Source organism: Channa argus, chromosome 12 (genome assembly GCF_033026475.1).
Source record: "Channa argus isolate prfri chromosome 12, Channa argus male v1.0, whole genome shotgun sequence".
NCBI lineage: Eukaryota > Metazoa > Chordata > Actinopteri > Anabantiformes > Channidae > Channa > Channa argus.
In genome coordinates this window covers 5,661,401-5,679,858 of record NC_090208.1, presented here as the reverse complement: position 1 = coordinate 5,679,858, position 18,458 = coordinate 5,661,401, and the positions used below count along the sequence as shown (strand labels likewise).

Here is an 18,458-nt window from a genome sequence, read left to right as displayed (position 1 = left end):
CTATCTGTCAAACTCAGAGAAGCCATCTTTTATCAGGTGATGGCGGCTTCCTCTATTGTCAGGCTCAGGCATCCTTGTTGGGAATTTGCTCACATGCTGTAATTACATTTCCCATGATTCCTCATTGTTGTGTTCTTCTGTGGGTGTGTGAGAGATTTACTCTTTGTGTAGCATCAAACCTGAGACTGAGCTAAAACCAGTTGTGTAAATGTCCATTTTTCTAATGTCCAAATCTGTGCAGACAGATTTGTAAAATAATGAAAGTCACTAAATAAAGAGATTAAAAACTGGTGTCAGACAAACTGAGGAGACAGTAACATTTCATATCAGACACACGAGTGAAACAAGTGATTCACAGCATGTTAATCATTGTACAAAACTGTCATACTTTGTAATACACTTTGTTTTACAACACACTTCCAAACTAGACCCATGTACGTTAAAAAACAACAATTTAAAATAATCATAGAAAGATACAGCAAAACTTTATTCAAGTACTTTGTGTCAAAACGAGTTTATCATCATAAACTTCATAGAATACTACATGTACGCTCTGTGGCTTTGGTGTATGAATGATAAAGTACATACATTACTTAATTTACAGCAGCAGCAACATTGTTTAAATACACAGTGCAGGAAAAAGATGAAAAGTTCAATTCAGCTTAGAAATGTTGCAGACTGAAAAGAGGTTTCACTGAAACACTGCACTTTATCATTCACTGTTCTACTTTTTCTTTTTAAAGTGAGACCACGGAAACAAAACCAAACATAAAGAATTATTGCTTAGTTTAATCTACTTATATAATGATTTGATTTTCTTTTTTTGTGAATGGATGTTTGTCCTTTACTTTCAGAAACAAATTTAAAGGTCAATTGTCGACTTACTTAGTGCTGTAGCTTCAACTGTATCTATCAGACTGAGTCACGTTAACAAAAGGACAAAGACCATTAAACATATCCGCTCTCCATGTGTTAATTTAGGGTATAAATAAGCCCTGTTAGGCCTCAAGGATTCACACATTCAGCCCGTTTTAATGTTGGACTTGTCTTACACACAGATTCTCCATGTGTGTTTTATTTCTCTCCCCCTGCTGCTGTCACTGTGCTACCACCCACCCACACACACACCCACACACACACACACACACACACACACACATAAAAGTCAGAAAGCAGTGTTTTCTGTCACTGCACATTTCAAATGTTGCGTGTTGTTGTCCTAAGCGCCACCTACAGACGTTATACTTTAATGAGGCCTGTAAAACCTCCATATTGCCCAGCTGAGTGAAAACATGCAGCACATCTATACCTGACCACATTCCAGCAGTTAAAGGAGAGAACATGTCACACTGCCAGGTAGAAAATACCTACTGACTTCAACTGTGCTAAACATCAACACACAGATACAGCTTGTGACTGATTGTCTACATTAAAATGTGATGCATTAAAACCATTTTACAGGTATGAACCAGTTATTGACTTTCAGAATGTGACACATCTGGATATTCTTGTGTTGTGTAAATACTTTTCTGTAAGCAGACACATACAAGCGTGAAGACAGGAAACAGCCTTGACAGCCACAGAGGGTGAAGGGGGCTTTACTTGAATTGACTGAGCGTTTCAGATCAAACATCACCAAGATGGAGGAAACATCTGTGCTGTGGCTGCTCTGTAAGTTATCTACTTTCTGTTTGTGTATTATGTGCAGTATATATTCTGGATCTTTACTCAGGTATGCAGTTAACACCCTCCCTTCTTTTATTGTAACTTTATTTTTATCATTTCTGTCATTTTAGAATCACATACACTGTTCTCTACAGTGTTTAGGACAAACACCCGAATCTCATTAATCGATTTGCACCTGCACCTCACAGATTTATTTTTACAGTTTTCTTAAGTTGATAAAGTCTACATGCTTTTTTTTATACATTTGTGTTTTACTATGTAGAAATGACATTTAGCCCGTGTCCGGGTGCCTTAATGTTTGAGACAAAGCATATCACCATGGATTGCAGCTATTGTTAGCTCATAATTGTGTTGGGACAAAGCTCCTTTAATGTAAAACAATGAAACTATTGATATAACAACTGGATTTATTAATTTCTGTATGGTAAAATGTTATCACTTTAATGTGAATATTTTTATTACAAACATTACTAATGTCAAAATGTGGAGTAAAGAGGCAAATGAATATGGATGGAACTTGCCCCAAACAATGTAGAAGGCACTTTACATCTTTGTTGCATGTTTGAGCTGGAATATGTTATGTATGAGATTAATCTTTCACTTTTATCATGTTAGTGGGGTTAGAGAGACGGAATAGTTACAGTTAGGATACACTGTGTGATGCTTGTCCTTGGTTTCTGATGGAGGTGTCCTCTTGTATTTAAAAGCTTGACCAACCTGACTTTCATTTTTAGTTTTGACCTCACTGCTCTGCAGCACCACAAACCAAGGTTGGTAAACTTCCTGTATCACAGTCTGGGAAACAGTTAGTATCTATGTTTGACCAGCTATTCACTGATCCCTCACACTGAAGATTAAGAATGACCTTCACCCCCCCATTATTTTTCCAGGCTCTCTGACCGTGAGTCCCAGTAGTTCACAGTTTTTTCAGTGGAAGTCTTTTGCACTGAGCTGTGAGGAGGACGACAGCTCTGCTGAATGGACACTAAGGAGGAACACGACCACAGAAACTAGGAGTGAGTGTGGAGCTCAATGGGGCAAATCAGGCCATTTGTCCTGTAATATTGGTCTGATAGTCCCATGGGACAGTGGAGTTTACTGGTGTGAGTCCAGAAACGGATCAACCAGTAACAGCATCACCATCACTGTCACTGGTAAGATCAGACTGTGGAGTTAGTGTTGATGAAGCTGTGTGGAAATGGATGAAATGCTGTAGTTTGTCTCTGTGTTGAGGTGGAGCAGTGATCCTGCAGAGTCCTGTCCTCCCTGTGATGGAGGGACATGATGTCTCTCTGCACTGTCAATCAAAGAGCCCTCCCTCCAATCCTTCAGCTGATTTCTATAAAGATGGCTCCTTCATCAGGACTGAGCCTACAGGTCACATGACCATCCACAACGTTACCAAGTCTGATGAAGGCCTCTACAAGTGTCACATCAGCAGTCATGGAGAGTCTCCACCCAGCTGGATCTACGTCACAGGTCAGTATGTCAGTATGAAGTGCTGGAATGGTCATAGTTAGAAAAAATAAAACATATCAGGGTAGTGGTGGGTTGTCAGTTCAATCAGGATGTGGTAAAAAAGAAGAGGATCAAGCACTGAACCTGGCAGCACACCAGAAGAGAGGCTGAAGACATGTCCCTGTCAGGTCACCTTGAAGGTTCGTCCAGATGAGTAAATGGTAAATGTTCTGCACTTATAAAGTGCTTTTCTACCTATTCACCGATTCACACTCACACACACTCACACACCAATGGTGGAGCTGCTATAAAGCTGGCCTACACTCACCGAGAGCAACTAAGTTGGGGTTCAGTGTTTTGATTATGGACATGTGACAGGAGGAGCCGGGGATCAACCCAGCAACTGTGGGATATTTATATGTGGTTACATCATCTGAGGCTCAGTTTTCCTGAACTTCTGGAGCATGATGTGACTCTTATAGTGGCTGAGTTGATGTGCGAACAAATGAACAAAACCGTGGGGAGAAGTTTTGGACGTTTTATTTTCTCTCTTTCTATGAACAACTCCAGGACGCCCTAGATCACAGACAGTTCTTCAGCTGACATGTTGTTCTGCACTAACAGTCAGTAGTGGGTTTTAATGTTGCATTTGGCAAAGGAAGAAGCTCTACATATCTAAACCTGAAAAAAACATGAAGAATAAAGTGAACATAATCATCTTTTCCATTTCAGAGAAACCCACCGTGGCATATGACCCTTCATCTCCATCTACGTTTATGACTTCCACCCTTTTTCTCTGTGTGTTGGTGCGTGTTGCATGTGTCATTTTACTGATTGTGGTTGTGGACGTACTGATGAGACGATGTGGTGGAAACAAACATAAAGGTGAGACACAAATTTGCACAATAAAACATAATGGGGTTTATCATTTACATGTTTACACTCATGTGCTACAGATTATTTCTGTTTACAATGTATCTCTGTTGATGTATATGTTCATTTTCATCTACAAATTACAAAGATATAATCAATGATATTTGTGGCTTTTTTGGTTTATTGCAGCTGATGAGGTGGAAGCTACATATATTAACATGAAAATATCACCTCACAAACAACAGCGAATCACTCGGAGCAGAGGTAATGTGTGTTTTTTCTGCTTGTGTCTTTGTGAAGACCATTTCAATAAACAGCCATTAGTACCGTTTGCGGATTTGTAGAATCTGAATATGTGTAAAAAACACCTGGCACAAAATGTATTTTTTTGTAAAAACACGTATAAGGCCACAGACGAGAGCTTCAGTGCACACGTACACACATTTTTCTTATGTGTCAGAACAGAAAGTTCAAATGCGAATGAAACTTTCTTTAGTTGCTAAAGTTTCACACCATCGTGTGTGTCTTGTTTTGTGGTTTCCTAATAGTCTAAGTAGCTGCAGAATTTCAAGTAGTTGCACAGGCTGCACACATACAACACACCTACAAAAATGTGACCTGCTGTTGTGTTTGTTTAATGTGATGAAAATTACATTAATGATTTTACATTTTGCTGTAAAATCAAATTTTATGTCGGTGGTTAAAAACCTACATTGGTAACCCACCTAGGGACATATTCACCTTAAAGTAACCCTAGTAACTCCACTCATGTCTCTAGTAGGGTTCCTCCTCCTCCATTTTCTGTTTAGCTTCAGGAGTCAAATATTGGGGCTTGTGGTCAGCTGCTTTTTTGGCATGAGGTGGGAAAATCTGCTGATTGAGTCTTTTGTATTTTATATAGATCATAAAAGTAACATAAGCAACAACAACAAGAAAAACACCAAGCACTATAACAACTGACAGAGTAACCACCAGTCCAACATGTCCATGCTTTCGTCTGTCCTCAGTGTCTCCAGCTCCATCCCCTGTGAGAAGAGAATGAGATGTGAGGTGTCAGGTAGGTGATGAATCCATTTCCTCTTCAAACTCCTGTCAGACATTATCTACTGCACTTTGATCCCATCACTCATAGCAGCTGTTTGCTACAAAGTCTCATCAGCAACATCTTTAGAAAACACCAACATCTGATCTGTGATGGTTCACTCTCACATCAACAACCAGGAAGCAGCTTCACACACACACACAGAACACACACACACAGACACACACACACACACACACACACCCACACACCTGAGTCTGTGATTGTCAAGTTGATGTTGCTGATGATGCGCCGCTGTTTCTAACATAACACTTGTTCCAGTGTCTTTGATGTTGACGTTCTTCAGAATCACAGATGCATCTCCGTCCTTCATCTGTGGATCTCTCAGCTCCACTCGACCATGAAAAGCAGACTTTATTTATAAAGATGGATGCTGGTACTGTTCATATGTAAGAACATCTCTGTGTATACGAACAACTTTTTAAAAACAAATATGACTTTAAAGCAGCCACTTATTTTGAAATGGGCAAAATAAGTAAAACAAAGTTGTTGTTGTTTTCATTTTTAAATCAGCTGGTACAAATGTTAAAAAATTATCATTTATTATACACTGTACATAGGTCACACATGTCTTGTGTTTTTGCCATATCTCACACTGTTGTTATGATGTTATGTTTTGTATTGTGTGATTTGTACTGTTTTCTTTGTGTTTGTTTTGGTGAATAAGAAAAAATAAATAAAACAACAGCTCTGATCCATTCGACCCACTATGTTTATTTGACTGCTTTCTGTAGAAATGAACCAAATGTTCATTATTCCTGTGATCCTCTGAACATGGCCTTAACTTTAAACTGAGACCTTTGCGATTACAACAAAGAAAAGACTTATTTCTACCATTTATTGTGGCATTTTGTGCTTTTACAACTAATATACATGTTTAGTAAAAACATAATTAATGCTAATCGTAATAAATTTGTTTTCAACAAACAAAAAACAATAAAGTAAAATATCCAAAAGTACAATCATCGGCTGAAATGTTCCTAACCTGTATTATTGTAGATATAAAATTCACAATCAGACCCTGAATGAATTCATTAACATCCATTATATGAATGCACCACAACATGGCTTAAGCAAAAAGTTCAATGTTACCGTTGCAACAGAGAATAAAGGCAACACAAAGCAGGTTACGATCCCAGAGGCAAATGGATGTCTTGGCTCTGCTCCGATAGAAATAAAAGCAAGTAGGACATAAGTTACAATGTCCGAAAGTAAACGCTTTGGGATTTGGGATCCTATACGAATAATTGCAATTAATCGGAAAATAACAATGTTGTTTTCAGGCCTATTTTCTACATTGATCTTTACTAAGTAAGATCGGCAAGAATTTCACTCACTTCATTTGGGATTTCTGACAACACAGGCTCAAAATTAGACCCATGAGATCAGAACAACACATGCACATGTTCAGATGATTCATTCTCTGGTGCTGAAATGTCCTAAATGTGTTTTATTTTGGCAAGTCCTCTTAACTTCCTGTTAGTGATCTGTTAGTGGTCTTTTCTGTGTAGATAATGAGGATGTGTTTGACAGCACTCACTGAATCGACCAACACAACTGCACAACATCAGTTCAAATAACTGTACATAGATACAAGCTATTGAGAGGTGTAGCCACTTTCTAAGTGGTAGCTGAGAGAAAACTGGTTTGGATGGTCAGGAACCCTCACAGTAAAGATCTGCACTGTAGTGGTGGCATCATGTTCTCAGCCCAGGAACTAGTGCATTGCAGCAGAGTAGATGAAATAATAAAGAAGAAATACTCAGAATTCTTAGACATAACTTCAGACAAATGGTTGAAACTTACAAGTGGTTCTTTCAACAGGACAATGATCCCATGCACATAAAGCTGGTTATATCCATTATGTTCATGTTGGATAAAGCAGGTTATTGGAATGGCCTTCCTGAAGTCCGGACTTCAACTCTGTCTGTGCCACAGAAACGACAAATGTAATTGAATTCAACAATCTCTGCCAACCAGAAGTCTGCCAGACTAAAAGGCTGCTAAAAGTGAAACTTGCTGAGGGACAAGGTTTGTTCAACACTGTTCAAAGATATCAATTAAAGCCCAGTATTCCAATATTGTAACTGTAGACTGGAACAACTACTTACCAAATCAGAAGGGTGCTTGTGAAAGCATTTCTGCTTCCTCTCATCTCTGAAGTAAGATGATGGAAACTCTGAACAGATAAGTCAACGTGTGGCTGATCCACCAATTACATCTTACAATTTTCGTAGCCTTGTCATCATTACAACATTACAAACACAGATCATCCATAATAAAATGTGCTGAAGGTGAACAATGTCCACAGCTACTCAGTGTATCTTATATGAAGTCCAGGTGCAGACCAAACATGTAGCTGTAGTTTTCTTAAAGACATCTGCACGTGGGCTGTAGCTCAGCAGTCAGTTGGTAACCACAGGGTTAGTGGTTCAATCCCTGTTCCCGGCTACATGTCAAAGTGTCCTTGGGCAAGACACTGGGCCGACCATCAGGTGAGGACCTTGCATGGCAGCCAATGCCATCAGTGTGTGTGTGTGAATAGGAATTAACATTTTCAAGCGCTTTGCATAAAAGCTCTATATAAGTGGCCATTTTGCAGCTGTAGTAAACAATCAGGATCATGAACAGTAACAACAGGTATTAACTAAACAAACTAAACAGCACTTTTATTCTTCTCCTAACCTAAACTTCTGAAAATAAGTGTGCTTCAATCTGTGATTGAATCTTTGAAGAATATTTCTATAAATATGGCTCCTTCATCAGGACTGAGCCTACAGGTCACATGACCATCCACCATGTTACCAAGTCTGATGAAGGCCTCTACAAGTGTCACATCAGCAGTCATGGAGAGTCTCCATCCAGCTGGATCCAAGTCACAGGTCAGGAGTTTTAAGATAATTTATCTGTGTAAGTGTGTGTGATTAGTGTTTTAGTTTAAAACATTCATACTCCGTTATTATTATGAAGAGTTAAAATTGTATTATTATGTACCGTTAAGGTTTTATATATTTTGTCATAATATTATGAAACCATGTTATTGCAGCTTTAGGACTTGCTAGGTATGCTAGGTTGGACACTAAAGAGGGAGAGGTGGATTTGTACAGGTTGGCCAGACAAAGAGATAGAGATGGGAAGGATGTGCAGCAGGTTAGGGTGATTAAAAATAAGTGTAACTGTCTGAATGACATGTTTATTATTATGTTTCTGTCATAAGTTCAGAATTATTTTATTACATACAACTGTTAAAATTTATTTGTAAATACATTTTTGTGAAATACAAAATGTTTGGTCGAAGTTGAATGGGCTTGTAAAAGCTTTTATTTTGATGGACGGGTCATGTGACTAGAGTTGGTGAGGGGCATCACGGTGGCATTATGGGTCAAGCTAACGTGCATCCTGAGGAAAGACACGAGGCCCCAAAAGAACTATTCTGCACTTGGTTCAAGAGGCGCACACGGTAACAGTGCTGTATTCATGTCGATGTGCTTTTGTACGAACACTAGCCTGAGAGATTTTGACTGGAAAACATGTATTCATTTCAAAGTTGTATGTTCTTTTATTTCTTGTAGTTTTCACGGTGTCAAATGAAGAGAGAGAGAGAGAGAGAGAGAGAGAGAGCGGAAAATAAATACTTAAAAGACATCTGTATGATGCGTGGGCAGTATTTCTTTGGACCAGTGTAGCTACAGTGAAAACGTAACGCCAACACAGCCGAGAGTGAAAACGCACGGAGCATCATCGCTAGGGGGTAAAAAGGTCGAAGAAGACACGGGTCGATCTGCATTGGCGGCAGAGGGGGCTGTCACCTCTTGGCATGGTCTGGTTGAGAGTACCGCAATTCACCGCAAGAGACAGCGTTCGGCAGTTAAATATCCTTTCTACTGGTTGTGCAGAGTTTGCTGATCCAATTGTGGACGTCTGGCTGAGGACTTTAAATCTGCAGAGGGTAGCAGGTTAAGCTAAGTATCCTGCAGAGCTTTACGGACGCTTGAATAACTTTGCAGGCATTGCAAAGAAGATTACTTGTTAAGAATACTGGTTTATCAATCACCACTATAATTTAATGTTAAAGTTGATGCCTGTTGTTCCTATCTATAAGCATAATTGCTGTGAATGTTTAATAGTATTTGATCTTAAATTGTATTTGCATTACATCAGTAGACTGCATTAGAAGGTTTTATTTGAGTAAAATGCTGCTAATAGTCGATACTAGATTCAACAGTTACATAGCTATTTGAAGTGATCTATAAGACTACTGACATTTAGAGATAACAGGGAGTGATGTAGTTTTCTCCAAAATATGTACAATGTCAGTTCATGAAGGAAATCCTCAGGGATGTAGACCTGCTAAACAAATGGAGTCTCTTCAAGTAGAATTATCTAAGCTATATGAGCAGTTAAAATCACAAGCCGATGTTGGTGAGAAGGAGAAATTAGAGTCACTCATTAGCGATATCCATGCTAAAATAGAGACCCACCAAACAGCAATGAGGGAGACCACCTCTGCCAGTTCAAGGACAGTGGAACCTAGGAAATCTTCACGGGAGAGGAAGTTAACCCCAAAAATGATGGAGTTGAAGCAACAAGAGATTTCTCAGATGGAGAGTAAATTCATCAAACTGTATGAAAGCTGGAAAGAACAAGTTAGAACCACACGTATTAGACTTAAGGATGAGTGCTCTGACCATGAACTAGGCAACATGATGGATGCTGTTGAAGACCTAGAGACACAAGTGAGAGATGTCTATGAAAGTATACGATCTCAATCTGCACCTTCTACTGAGATTAGAAGAAAGATGGATTCCTGCACAGCAGTAACAACAGATATAATGGGCCTGCTGAAAGTACGCATGAGTGAAGTGGGGCAAGATGAGTTTGATGCTAAGGCAGAAAACACAAGACTTCACATGGTGCTTGACAGAGAATATGCACAATCAGTATTTGGGACCATAATCTCCAAATCCACTGTTCGTAGCCACCATTCAAGTTGGTCATCAGCAGAACAATGTATCACAGCAAAAAGAGCAGAGTGTGCTGCACAGTTAGCTGCAAAGCAGGCAGAAATCAAAATGGAGGAAGCAATCGCTGCACAAAGGCAAGAGCTTAAAAGATTGGAAAATCAGAGAGATCTTGAAGTAATAGCCGCAAAGCTTAAGGCCTATTCCGAGACTGACTCAGGTGAGTCCTGTGATGAAAGAACAGCAGCATGCAGTGAGTTGGCTGGTTGCCCTCCAGCACCTGATAAGGAAACAAAAGGGGAACAAACATTTAAGAACAATAATAATGAACAAACCAACAACAACAATGAAACATCACTAATTCAAGCCATGCATGATACAATGGTTCTTACTAGACTTCCTGCACCCGAGCCTTCAGCCTTTACAGGTGACCCACTTAAGTTTTTTGAGTGGAGTACAAGCTTCAAGGCTTTGATAGAACGGCGATGCACAAATCCTGCTGACAGGTTGTTTTATCTACAAAAATACGTAAGTGGTGAGGCACGGTCTGTTCTGGAAGGAAGCTTCTACAGAAAGGATGGTGAAGCCTATGACCAAGCTTGGGAGATGATGAATGCTCGTTACGGCCACCCCTTTGTAATCCAGCGTGCATTTAGAGAAAAGTTGAATAACTGGCCAAAAATTGGTTCAAGAGAGTCAGTTAAATTGAGACAGTTCACTGATTTTCTGATAGCCTGCAGCAATGCCATGCCATATGTTAAAGGGCTTCAAGTATTAAATGACTGTGAAGAGAATCAAAGAATGCTACAAAAGCTTCCTGATTGGCTGACATCTCGCTGGAATCGTCATGTCACAAAGCAACTACGACAAACAGAAGAATACCCTGATTTCAAGGAGTTTGCTAACTTTATGGCACATGAAGCAGAAATTGCATGCAATCCTATAACATCTCTTCATGCCTTGAAATCCACGGAAGAGAAGTCATCTAGAGATATAAAGCGCCCAAAGGCCAATGCTTTTATCACTACTGTGAAAGCATCTGGAAAATCAAGTACAGTAATGAAACCATGCAATGCTGTGGAAAGCAGCTTAAAGGACTTTAATGGATCAAAGAAGGTAAACACTTCATTTTCATCCTTCAACCCTGTCACTTGCATGTGCTGTGGAGAAAGTCACTCCATCCACAAATGCCAGACGTTTACAAATCAACCCACTGAAGACAAAAGAAAGTTTATACTAGAAAATAACTTGTGCTTTGGTTGCCTAAGGAGAGGACATATTTCAAGGGACTGCAAAAATAAAGCTACTTGTGCCACATGTAAGAAACATCATCCAACACCACTTCATGAAGACCGTCCCGCTGTAACAGACACATCTACCCATGTCATGCAGGCAGAAGAAAATATGTCTTCCCTTTCGTGCTGTGTAGAGCAGGGGGGTGGTGGTAGCACATCCATGATAGTGCCTGTATGGATCTCCTCAGCTGCTACTCCTGAAACAGAGACATTGGTGTACGCTTTACTAGATACACAGAGCAGCAACACATTTGTAGATCAAGAGGTATGTGAGAACATAGGCGCATGTTCAGAACCAGTCAAGTTAAAGCTTACCACTATGATGGGCAAAGATTCCATTGTTCAGAGTGAGAGGGTTAGTGGACTTAGAGTTAAAGGGTTTTCCTCACAAAGCTTTATAAACTTACCACCTGCCTACACTAGAGATTTCATTCCCCTTGAACGTTCCCACATTCCTACTCCTGAAACTGCCAAAAGATGGAAACACCTGAACGCTATAGCGCAAGAAATACCAGAACTGATGGACTGTAAGGTTGGACTCCTGATAGGCTATGACTGCTCTAGAGCATTAGCACCACGACAGGTTATCACAGGAAGGGATGATGAGCCATATGCAATCAAGACTGACCTGGGTTGGAGCATTGTTGGAAGCTCACCTTGGGTCGCAAAGTCAACGGAGGTGACAGGTTTGTGTCATCGTGTGTCTGTTAAAGAACTCCCACCATTGACACCAGCCACTGTCATCAGAGCCCTTGAATCAGACTTCAAAGATACAAACTCAGGTGAAAAGAGTATATCACAGGATGACATACAGTTTATGCAGCTGCTGAACGAAAGAATACATCAGAACACAGAGGGGCACTTGGAAATGCCACTTCCCTTCAAGACACGCCCTCAGTTGCCAGAAAATAGACATTTGGCTCTAGTGCGACTGAAGTACTTGAAAAGAAAACTCGAGAAAAATTCCAAATTCAAGGAAGACTATGTTAAATTTATGGAAGGTGTTTTCAAGGATGGGGACGCAGAGAGAGCTGATAACCAACCTAAAGCAGGGAATGTGTGGTACATTCCCCATCAAGGAGTCTATCACCCCAGAAAGCCAGACAAAATTAGGGTGGTATTCGACTGCTCTGCAAAGTATGAGGGCACAGCTCTTAACGACCACCTGTTAACTGGACCTGATCTCACAAATGGGCTGATAGGGGTGCTCTGCAGGTTTCGCAAACACCCAATTGCAGTCATCTGTGATGTAGAAAAAATGTTCCACAGGTTCCATGTAAGCCAGGAAGACAGAGACTACTTTCGGTTCCTGTGGTGGGAAAATGGTGATACGAGTTTAGAGCCAAAGGAATATCGTATGAAAGTCCACCTGTTCGGAGCAGCATCCTCTCCAGGCTGCGCAAATTATGGAATGAAGTATCTTCCCAGCCAAAATGAAAAGGAATATCCTGCAGCGGCCAACTTCATCAGGAAGAATTTCTATGTTGATGATGGTCTCATCAGTGTAGACTCTGTGAATACAGCCATTCATCTAGTGAGGGAAGCGCAAAGTGTGTGCGCAAAGGGGAAATTACACCTTCACAAGTTCATCTCCAACAATAGAGCAGTATTAGAGACAATCCCTGACTCTAAACGGGCTGGTGAAATTCATGATGTGGGTCTTAACTACGATGAGTACCCAGGCCAAACTGTGTTAGGAATAAAGTGGAACGTGACCAGCGACACCTTTTCCTTCAAGGTCAACTTGGATGAGAAACCTGCGACACGACGTGGAATCCTGTCAACGGTAGCCTCTGTGTTTGACCCTCTAGGCTTTCTGGCTCCCTTCCTCCTGCTTGGAAAGAAAATACTACAGGAAATGTGCCAAAGAGGCATTGGATGGGATGAACCACTGTGTAAAGAATTAAAACCTCAATGGGAGAGCTGGCTGCAAGACCTGAAGAATCTGCAACAACTCCAGGTCCCAAGATGCCTTGTCCCTTTCGAATCAAGCAAAATTCAGAGAATTGAACTGCATCACTTCTCAGATGCAAGTAGCCTAGGTTACGGTCAGTGCTCATACATTCGAGTTGTGAGTGAAGACAAAGTGCATTGCTCCTTAGTTATCGGTAAGGCAAGGGTCGCACCCACAAAGGTTGTAACCATACCGAGGCTGGAGTTAACAGCTGCAGTAGTTTCAGCAGTAATCAGCAGCATGTTAAAGGAAGAGCTGGAGTTAAAAATCGACCAAGAATACTTCTGGACAGATTCACGAGTAGTTTTAGGGTACATTAACAACGAGGCCCGTAGGTTTCATGTTTTTGTTGCAAATCGTGTCCAAAGGATCAGAGAAACTACTAACCCAGCACAGTGGTACTATGTTGACACTGATCAAAACCCGGCGGATCATGCTTCCAGAGGCCTCAAAGTGGATGAGCTAATTAGCTCAAATTGGTTTACTGGTCCTAAGTTCCTATGGGAAAGAGAAATTGTTACACAAAAATCAACTCCTGAGCTTCTGGTAGGTGATCCTGAAGTCAGAACAATACAAGCACTACAAACAAGAGCTGTAAAAGAGGAAAGTTTTATAGATAGGTTTAAACTGTTCACAAAATGGCCTACAGCATTAAACGTTGTCGCTCGGATCCAGCAGCTGGTAAAAAGATTAAAAACAGCTGAACCCATAACCGTGGAAGATAGACGAAAGGCCAGTCTGGTGCTTGTAAAGCTGGCACAGAAAGATGCCTTTAAAGAGGAAATGCAGATACTGTCAAAGAATCAAGGCAGGCTGCCTCATAGCAACAAACTTTTTCAGCTCGATCCTGTTTTGCAGGGTGGGATTCTTAGGGTGGGAGGGCGCCTAAAAAGGGCTTCCTTACCTCTTGACCTGAGGCATCCAATAATCCTACCAAAAGATGGCGTGATTACGCGCCTAATCTTAGACTACTTCCACGGAAAAACTCAGCACCAAGGCAGAGGACAAACTCTTAATGAACTCAGAGCAAATGGCTACTGGATTGTCGGTGGCAGTAAAGTCGTGACCAACTACCTCAGACAGTGCGTTGCATGCAGGAGAGCTCGTAGGCCAACAGAAACGCAAAGGATGGCCGATTTACCTGCTAATCGTGTTGATCCCTCTCCACCATTTTCTTATTGTGGGATGGATTGTTTTGGACCACTCTACACTAAGCAAGGTCGAAAGGAGTACAAGAGGTATGGCCTAATCTTCACCTGCTTATCATCAAGGGCTGTTCACATTGAAATGTTGGAGGATCTAACAACTGATGCTTTCATAAATGCTTTGCGCTGTTTTATTGCAATCCGTGGGACCGTAAGACAAATCAGATCTGATCAAGGGACAAATTTTGTTGGGGCAAAGAATGAACTGGCAAAGGCATTAAAAGAAGTAGACAAAGACATACTAAGTACGTACATGGCAGAAAGGCAGTGTGATTTCATTATGAACGCACCTGATGCTAGCCACATGGGAGGTGTGTGGGAACGCCAGATCAGGACCGTTAGGAGCGTTCTAAGCTGGGCCCTCTCACAGAGTGCTGGAAGGCTGGATGATGCTTGTTTGAGGACATTCCTTTATGAAGCCATGTCTATTGTAAATAGCCGTCCACTCACCACTGACAACCTCAATGATCCCAAAAGCCTAGAACCACTTACACCAAACCTTTTACTTACCATGAAAACCTCTGTCGCACTGCCTCCACCTGGAAAATTTGTGGCTGAAGATCTGTACGCCAGGAAAAGGTGGCGCAGAGTTCAGTATCTGGCAGAGCAATTCTGGAGTAGGTGGAGGAAAGAATATTTGGTGAACCTCACTCTCAGACAGCGCTGGCACTCTCCAAGACGAAATGTGAAGATCGGAGATATTGTCATTGTCAAGGAAGAAGGTGTTCCTCGTAATGAATGGAAGCTTGGAAGAGTACTTGATGCTCGCATGGAGGAAGATGGTCTGGTGCGAAAAGCCACAGTACAAATAGGAAACAGAGAATTAGGAGAAGATGGTCAAAGACTTGTCAATCCATCTGTCCTTGAACGTCCTATTCACAAATTAGTTGTACTTGTGGAAAACAACTGAGATGTAATTCAGGGGACTTAATCTGAAAACTGCAATAGTTCTTCCTAAAGAGTTATATAAATGTCATCTATTTGGAAATTACTAGATTTATTCAAATATTTGTATAAAGGTTGTCATAAATCATAGTAATTTGGTGGGAGTGTAACTGTCTGAATGACATGTTTATTATTATGTTTCTGTCATAAGTTCAGAATTATTTTATTACATACAACTGTTAAAATTTATTTGTAAATACATTTTTGTGAAATACAAAATGTTTGGTCGAAGTTGAATGGGCTTGTAAAAGCTTTTATTTTGATGGACGGGTCATGTGACTAGAGTTGGTGAGGGGCATCACGGTGGCATTATGGGTCAAGCTAACGTGCATCCTGAGGAAAGACACGAGGCCCCAAAAGAACTATTCTGCACTTGGTTCAAGAGGCGCACACGGTAACAGTGCTGTATTCATGTCGATGTGCTTTTGTACGAACACTAGCCTGAGAGATTTTGACTGGAAAACATGTATTCATTTCAAAGTTGTATGTTCTTTTATTTCTTGTAGTTTTCACGGTGTCAAATGAAGAGAGAGAGAGAGAGAGAGAGCGGAAAATAAATTCTTAAAAGACATCTGTATGATGCGTGGGCAGTATTTCTTTGGACCAGTGTAGCTACAATAAGGATGGAAATGTATTGACAGGTGCCAGGAGTGTGATGGGAAGATGGAAGGAGAACTTTGAAGAGTTGATGAATGAGGAAAATGAAAGGAAACGAAGAGTAGAAGAGGTGACTGGTGTGGAGCAGGAAGTAGCAAAGATTAGTAAGAGTGAAGTGAGGAGGACGTTGAAGAGGATGAAGAGCGGAAAGGCAGTTGGTCCTGATGACAAACCTGTGGAGGTATGGAAGTGTCTAGGAGAGGTGGCAGTAGAGTTTCTGACTAGTTTGTTTAACAAGATCTTGGAGAGTGAGAGGATGCTGAGGACTGGAGGAGAAGTGTACTGGTACCAATTTTTAAGAACAAGGGAGATGTGCAGAGCTGTGGCAACTACAGAGGAATAAAGCTGATGAGCCAAACAATGAAGTTGTGGGAAAGAGTAGTGGAAGCTCGGCTAAGGGCAGAGGTGAACATTTGTGAGCAGCAATATGGTTTCATGCCTAGAAAGAGAACAACAGATGCAGTATTTGCTTTGAGGATGCTGATGGAGAAGTACAGAGAAGGTCAGAGGGAGTTGCATTGTGTCTTCGTAGATTTAGAGAAAGCGTATGACAGGGTGCAGAGAGAGGAGCTGTGGTATTGTATGAGGACGTCTGGAGTGGCAGAGAAGTATGTTAGAGTGGTGCAGGACATGTATGAGAGCTGTAAGACAGTGGTGAGGTGCTGTAGGTGTGACAGAGGAGTTCAAGGTGGAGGTGGGTCTGCATCAAGGATCAGCTCTGAGCCCCTTCTTGTTTGCTCTGGTGATGGACAGGCTGACAGATGAGGTTAGACAGGAATCTCCATGGACTATGATGTTTGCAGATGACATTGTGATTTGTAGTGAGAGCAGGGAGCAGGTGGAGGAAAATCTAGAGAGGTGGAGGCCTGATCTGGAAAACAGGAATGAAGCTTAGCCGCAGCAAGACAGAATACATGTGTGTCAATGAGAGGGACCCAGGTGGAACAGTGAGGTTAAAGGGAGCAGAGGTGAAGAAGGTGCAGGACTTTAAGTACTTAGGGTCAACGGTTCAGAGCAACGGTGAGTGTGGAAAAGAGGTGAAGAGGCGAGTGCAGGCAGGTTGGAACAGGTGGAGAAAAGTGTCAGGTGTGTTGTGTGATAAAAGAGTATCAGCAAAAATGAAAGGAAAGATGTTCAAGACGGTGTTGAGACCAGAGATGTTGTTCGGCTTAGAGACAGTGGCACTGAAGAAAAGACAGGAGGCAGAGCTGGAGGTAGCAGAGCTTAAGATGTTGAGGTTCTCTTTGGGAGGGACGAGGATGGACAGGATCAGGAATGAGGACATCAGAGGGACAGTTCATGTTAGATGTGTTGGAGATAAAGTCAGAGAGGACAGACTGAGGTGGTTTGCACATGTTCAGAGGAGAAACTGTGAATATATCGGTAGAAGGATGCTGAGGTTGGAGCTGCCAGGCAGAAGGTCTAGAGGAAGAACAAAGAGGAGATTTATGGATGTAGTGAGAGAGGACATGAAGTTAGTTGGTGTGAGTGAAGAGGATGCAGAGGACAGAGTTAAATGGAGGCACTTGATTCGCTGTGGTGACACCTGAAAGGGAACAGAACAAAGGAAAAGAAGAAGATGTTATTGCAGCTTTATTTCTTGAAACAGTTGAGATCAGGCAGATTATGCGATGGATGGATTTATACGCCCCCCCAGCTGTTTATTGTTATTTGTTTATAATTATTTGGAGTAAAAAATGGTAGAGAAGTTATGTATTTCTGACTCTGATAAAACACTATTAATATTAATATAGATTTTTTTTTACCAAATGTAAATCTTCTAAAGGGTTTTTCAAAAGTACCACTCTGGTTTCAGCTGGTGCCCCAGTAAATATTTCTAGATCTGCCCTGTTCTCAAATGGTCAGACTGATGTCAGCGTTAATGGAGAAAGATGTGTAACTTTCCCATGTGCTGTGTGCACTAATGTCCCCCCACATCATCACAGCTGCTGAACTGTGCACTGATAACAAGTCATATTGTCCCTCTGGAGGACGCAGCGTCATGATTTCCATTTAGAATGTCAAACTTTAAATGTCCGACCACAGGACAGTTTTCCACTTCCTGACACTAACAGCAGCTTTACTACTGTACCATGTGTAGTACCTGCAGTGAAGTACTTTGTGTATTTTATTTTGCAGACACTGATCCAGCTGCAGTTTGCTCAGCAGTGAGGACAGAAGACGTCAGTTATGGACAGATAGTCATTAAAAACACCAAAGCAAAGACAAAAGGTACAGCTGCTTTTCTTTGTCTCTGTCCTGGTCAAACACCAAAGCAGGACTCTGCAGCCATGATGCTCAATGCTGACATCAGCACGTTAA

The 18,458-nt window shown here is 41.2% G+C and overlaps 2 protein-coding genes across 5 annotated transcripts; both read left to right on the top strand.

Moving 5' to 3' along the window:
- Nucleotides 1–1,544: 1,544 nt before the first annotated feature.
- On the top strand, nucleotides 1,545–5,817 carry LOC137137927 (Fc receptor-like protein 5). 4 transcript variants are annotated; one of them, XR_010915855.1, is made up of 8 exons: nucleotides 1,545–1,671; nucleotides 2,421–2,456; nucleotides 2,577–2,840; nucleotides 2,920–3,165; nucleotides 3,877–4,029; nucleotides 4,207–4,281; nucleotides 4,919–5,074; nucleotides 5,381–5,817. XR_010915855.1 is itself a non-coding variant. In XM_067524761.1 (8 exons), exons 1-7 carry the CDS (start codon nucleotides 1,641–1,643, stop codon nucleotides 5,057–5,059), a joined length of 840 nt encoding a protein of 279 aa, XP_067380862.1. In that variant the 5' UTR covers nucleotides 1,545–1,640; the 3' UTR covers nucleotides 5,060–5,074; nucleotides 5,381–5,817. The 4 variants fall into 4 exon arrangements, 3 of the variants coding, with proteins under 3 accessions (XP_067380862.1, XP_067380861.1, XP_067380860.1); XM_067524761.1 differs by having other exon boundaries at nucleotides 5,025–5,074; XM_067524760.1 differs by having other exon boundaries at nucleotides 5,025–5,817.
- A 2,464-nt stretch (nucleotides 5,818–8,281) lies between these two features.
- On the top strand, nucleotides 8,282–17,797 carry LOC137137901 (uncharacterized). Its single transcript, XM_067524697.1, has 2 exons — nucleotides 8,282–8,579; nucleotides 8,692–17,797. Exon 2 carries the CDS (start codon nucleotides 9,430–9,432, stop codon nucleotides 15,442–15,444), a length of 6,015 nt encoding a protein of 2,004 aa, XP_067380798.1. The 5' UTR covers nucleotides 8,282–8,579; nucleotides 8,692–9,429; the 3' UTR covers nucleotides 15,445–17,797.
- The last annotated feature ends 661 nt before the right edge of the window (nucleotides 17,798–18,458 follow it).

Coding starts and splice junctions, on each gene's coding strand:
- LOC137137901 (XM_067524697.1), top strand. CDS start 9,430: ATGTCAGTTCATGAAGGAAATCCTCAGGGATGTAGACCTGCTAAACAA.
- LOC137137927 (XM_067524759.1), top strand. CDS start 1,641: ATGGAGGAAACATCTGTGCTGTGGCTGCTCT. Junction 1,672..2,420: donor ATCTGTGCTGTGGCTGCTCT/GTAAGTTATCTA, acceptor TTTCATTTTTAG/TTTTGACCTCACTGCTCTGC. Junction 3,166..3,876: donor CAGCTGGATCTACGTCACAG/GTCAGTATGTCA, acceptor TTTCCATTTCAG/AGAAACCCACCGTGGCATAT.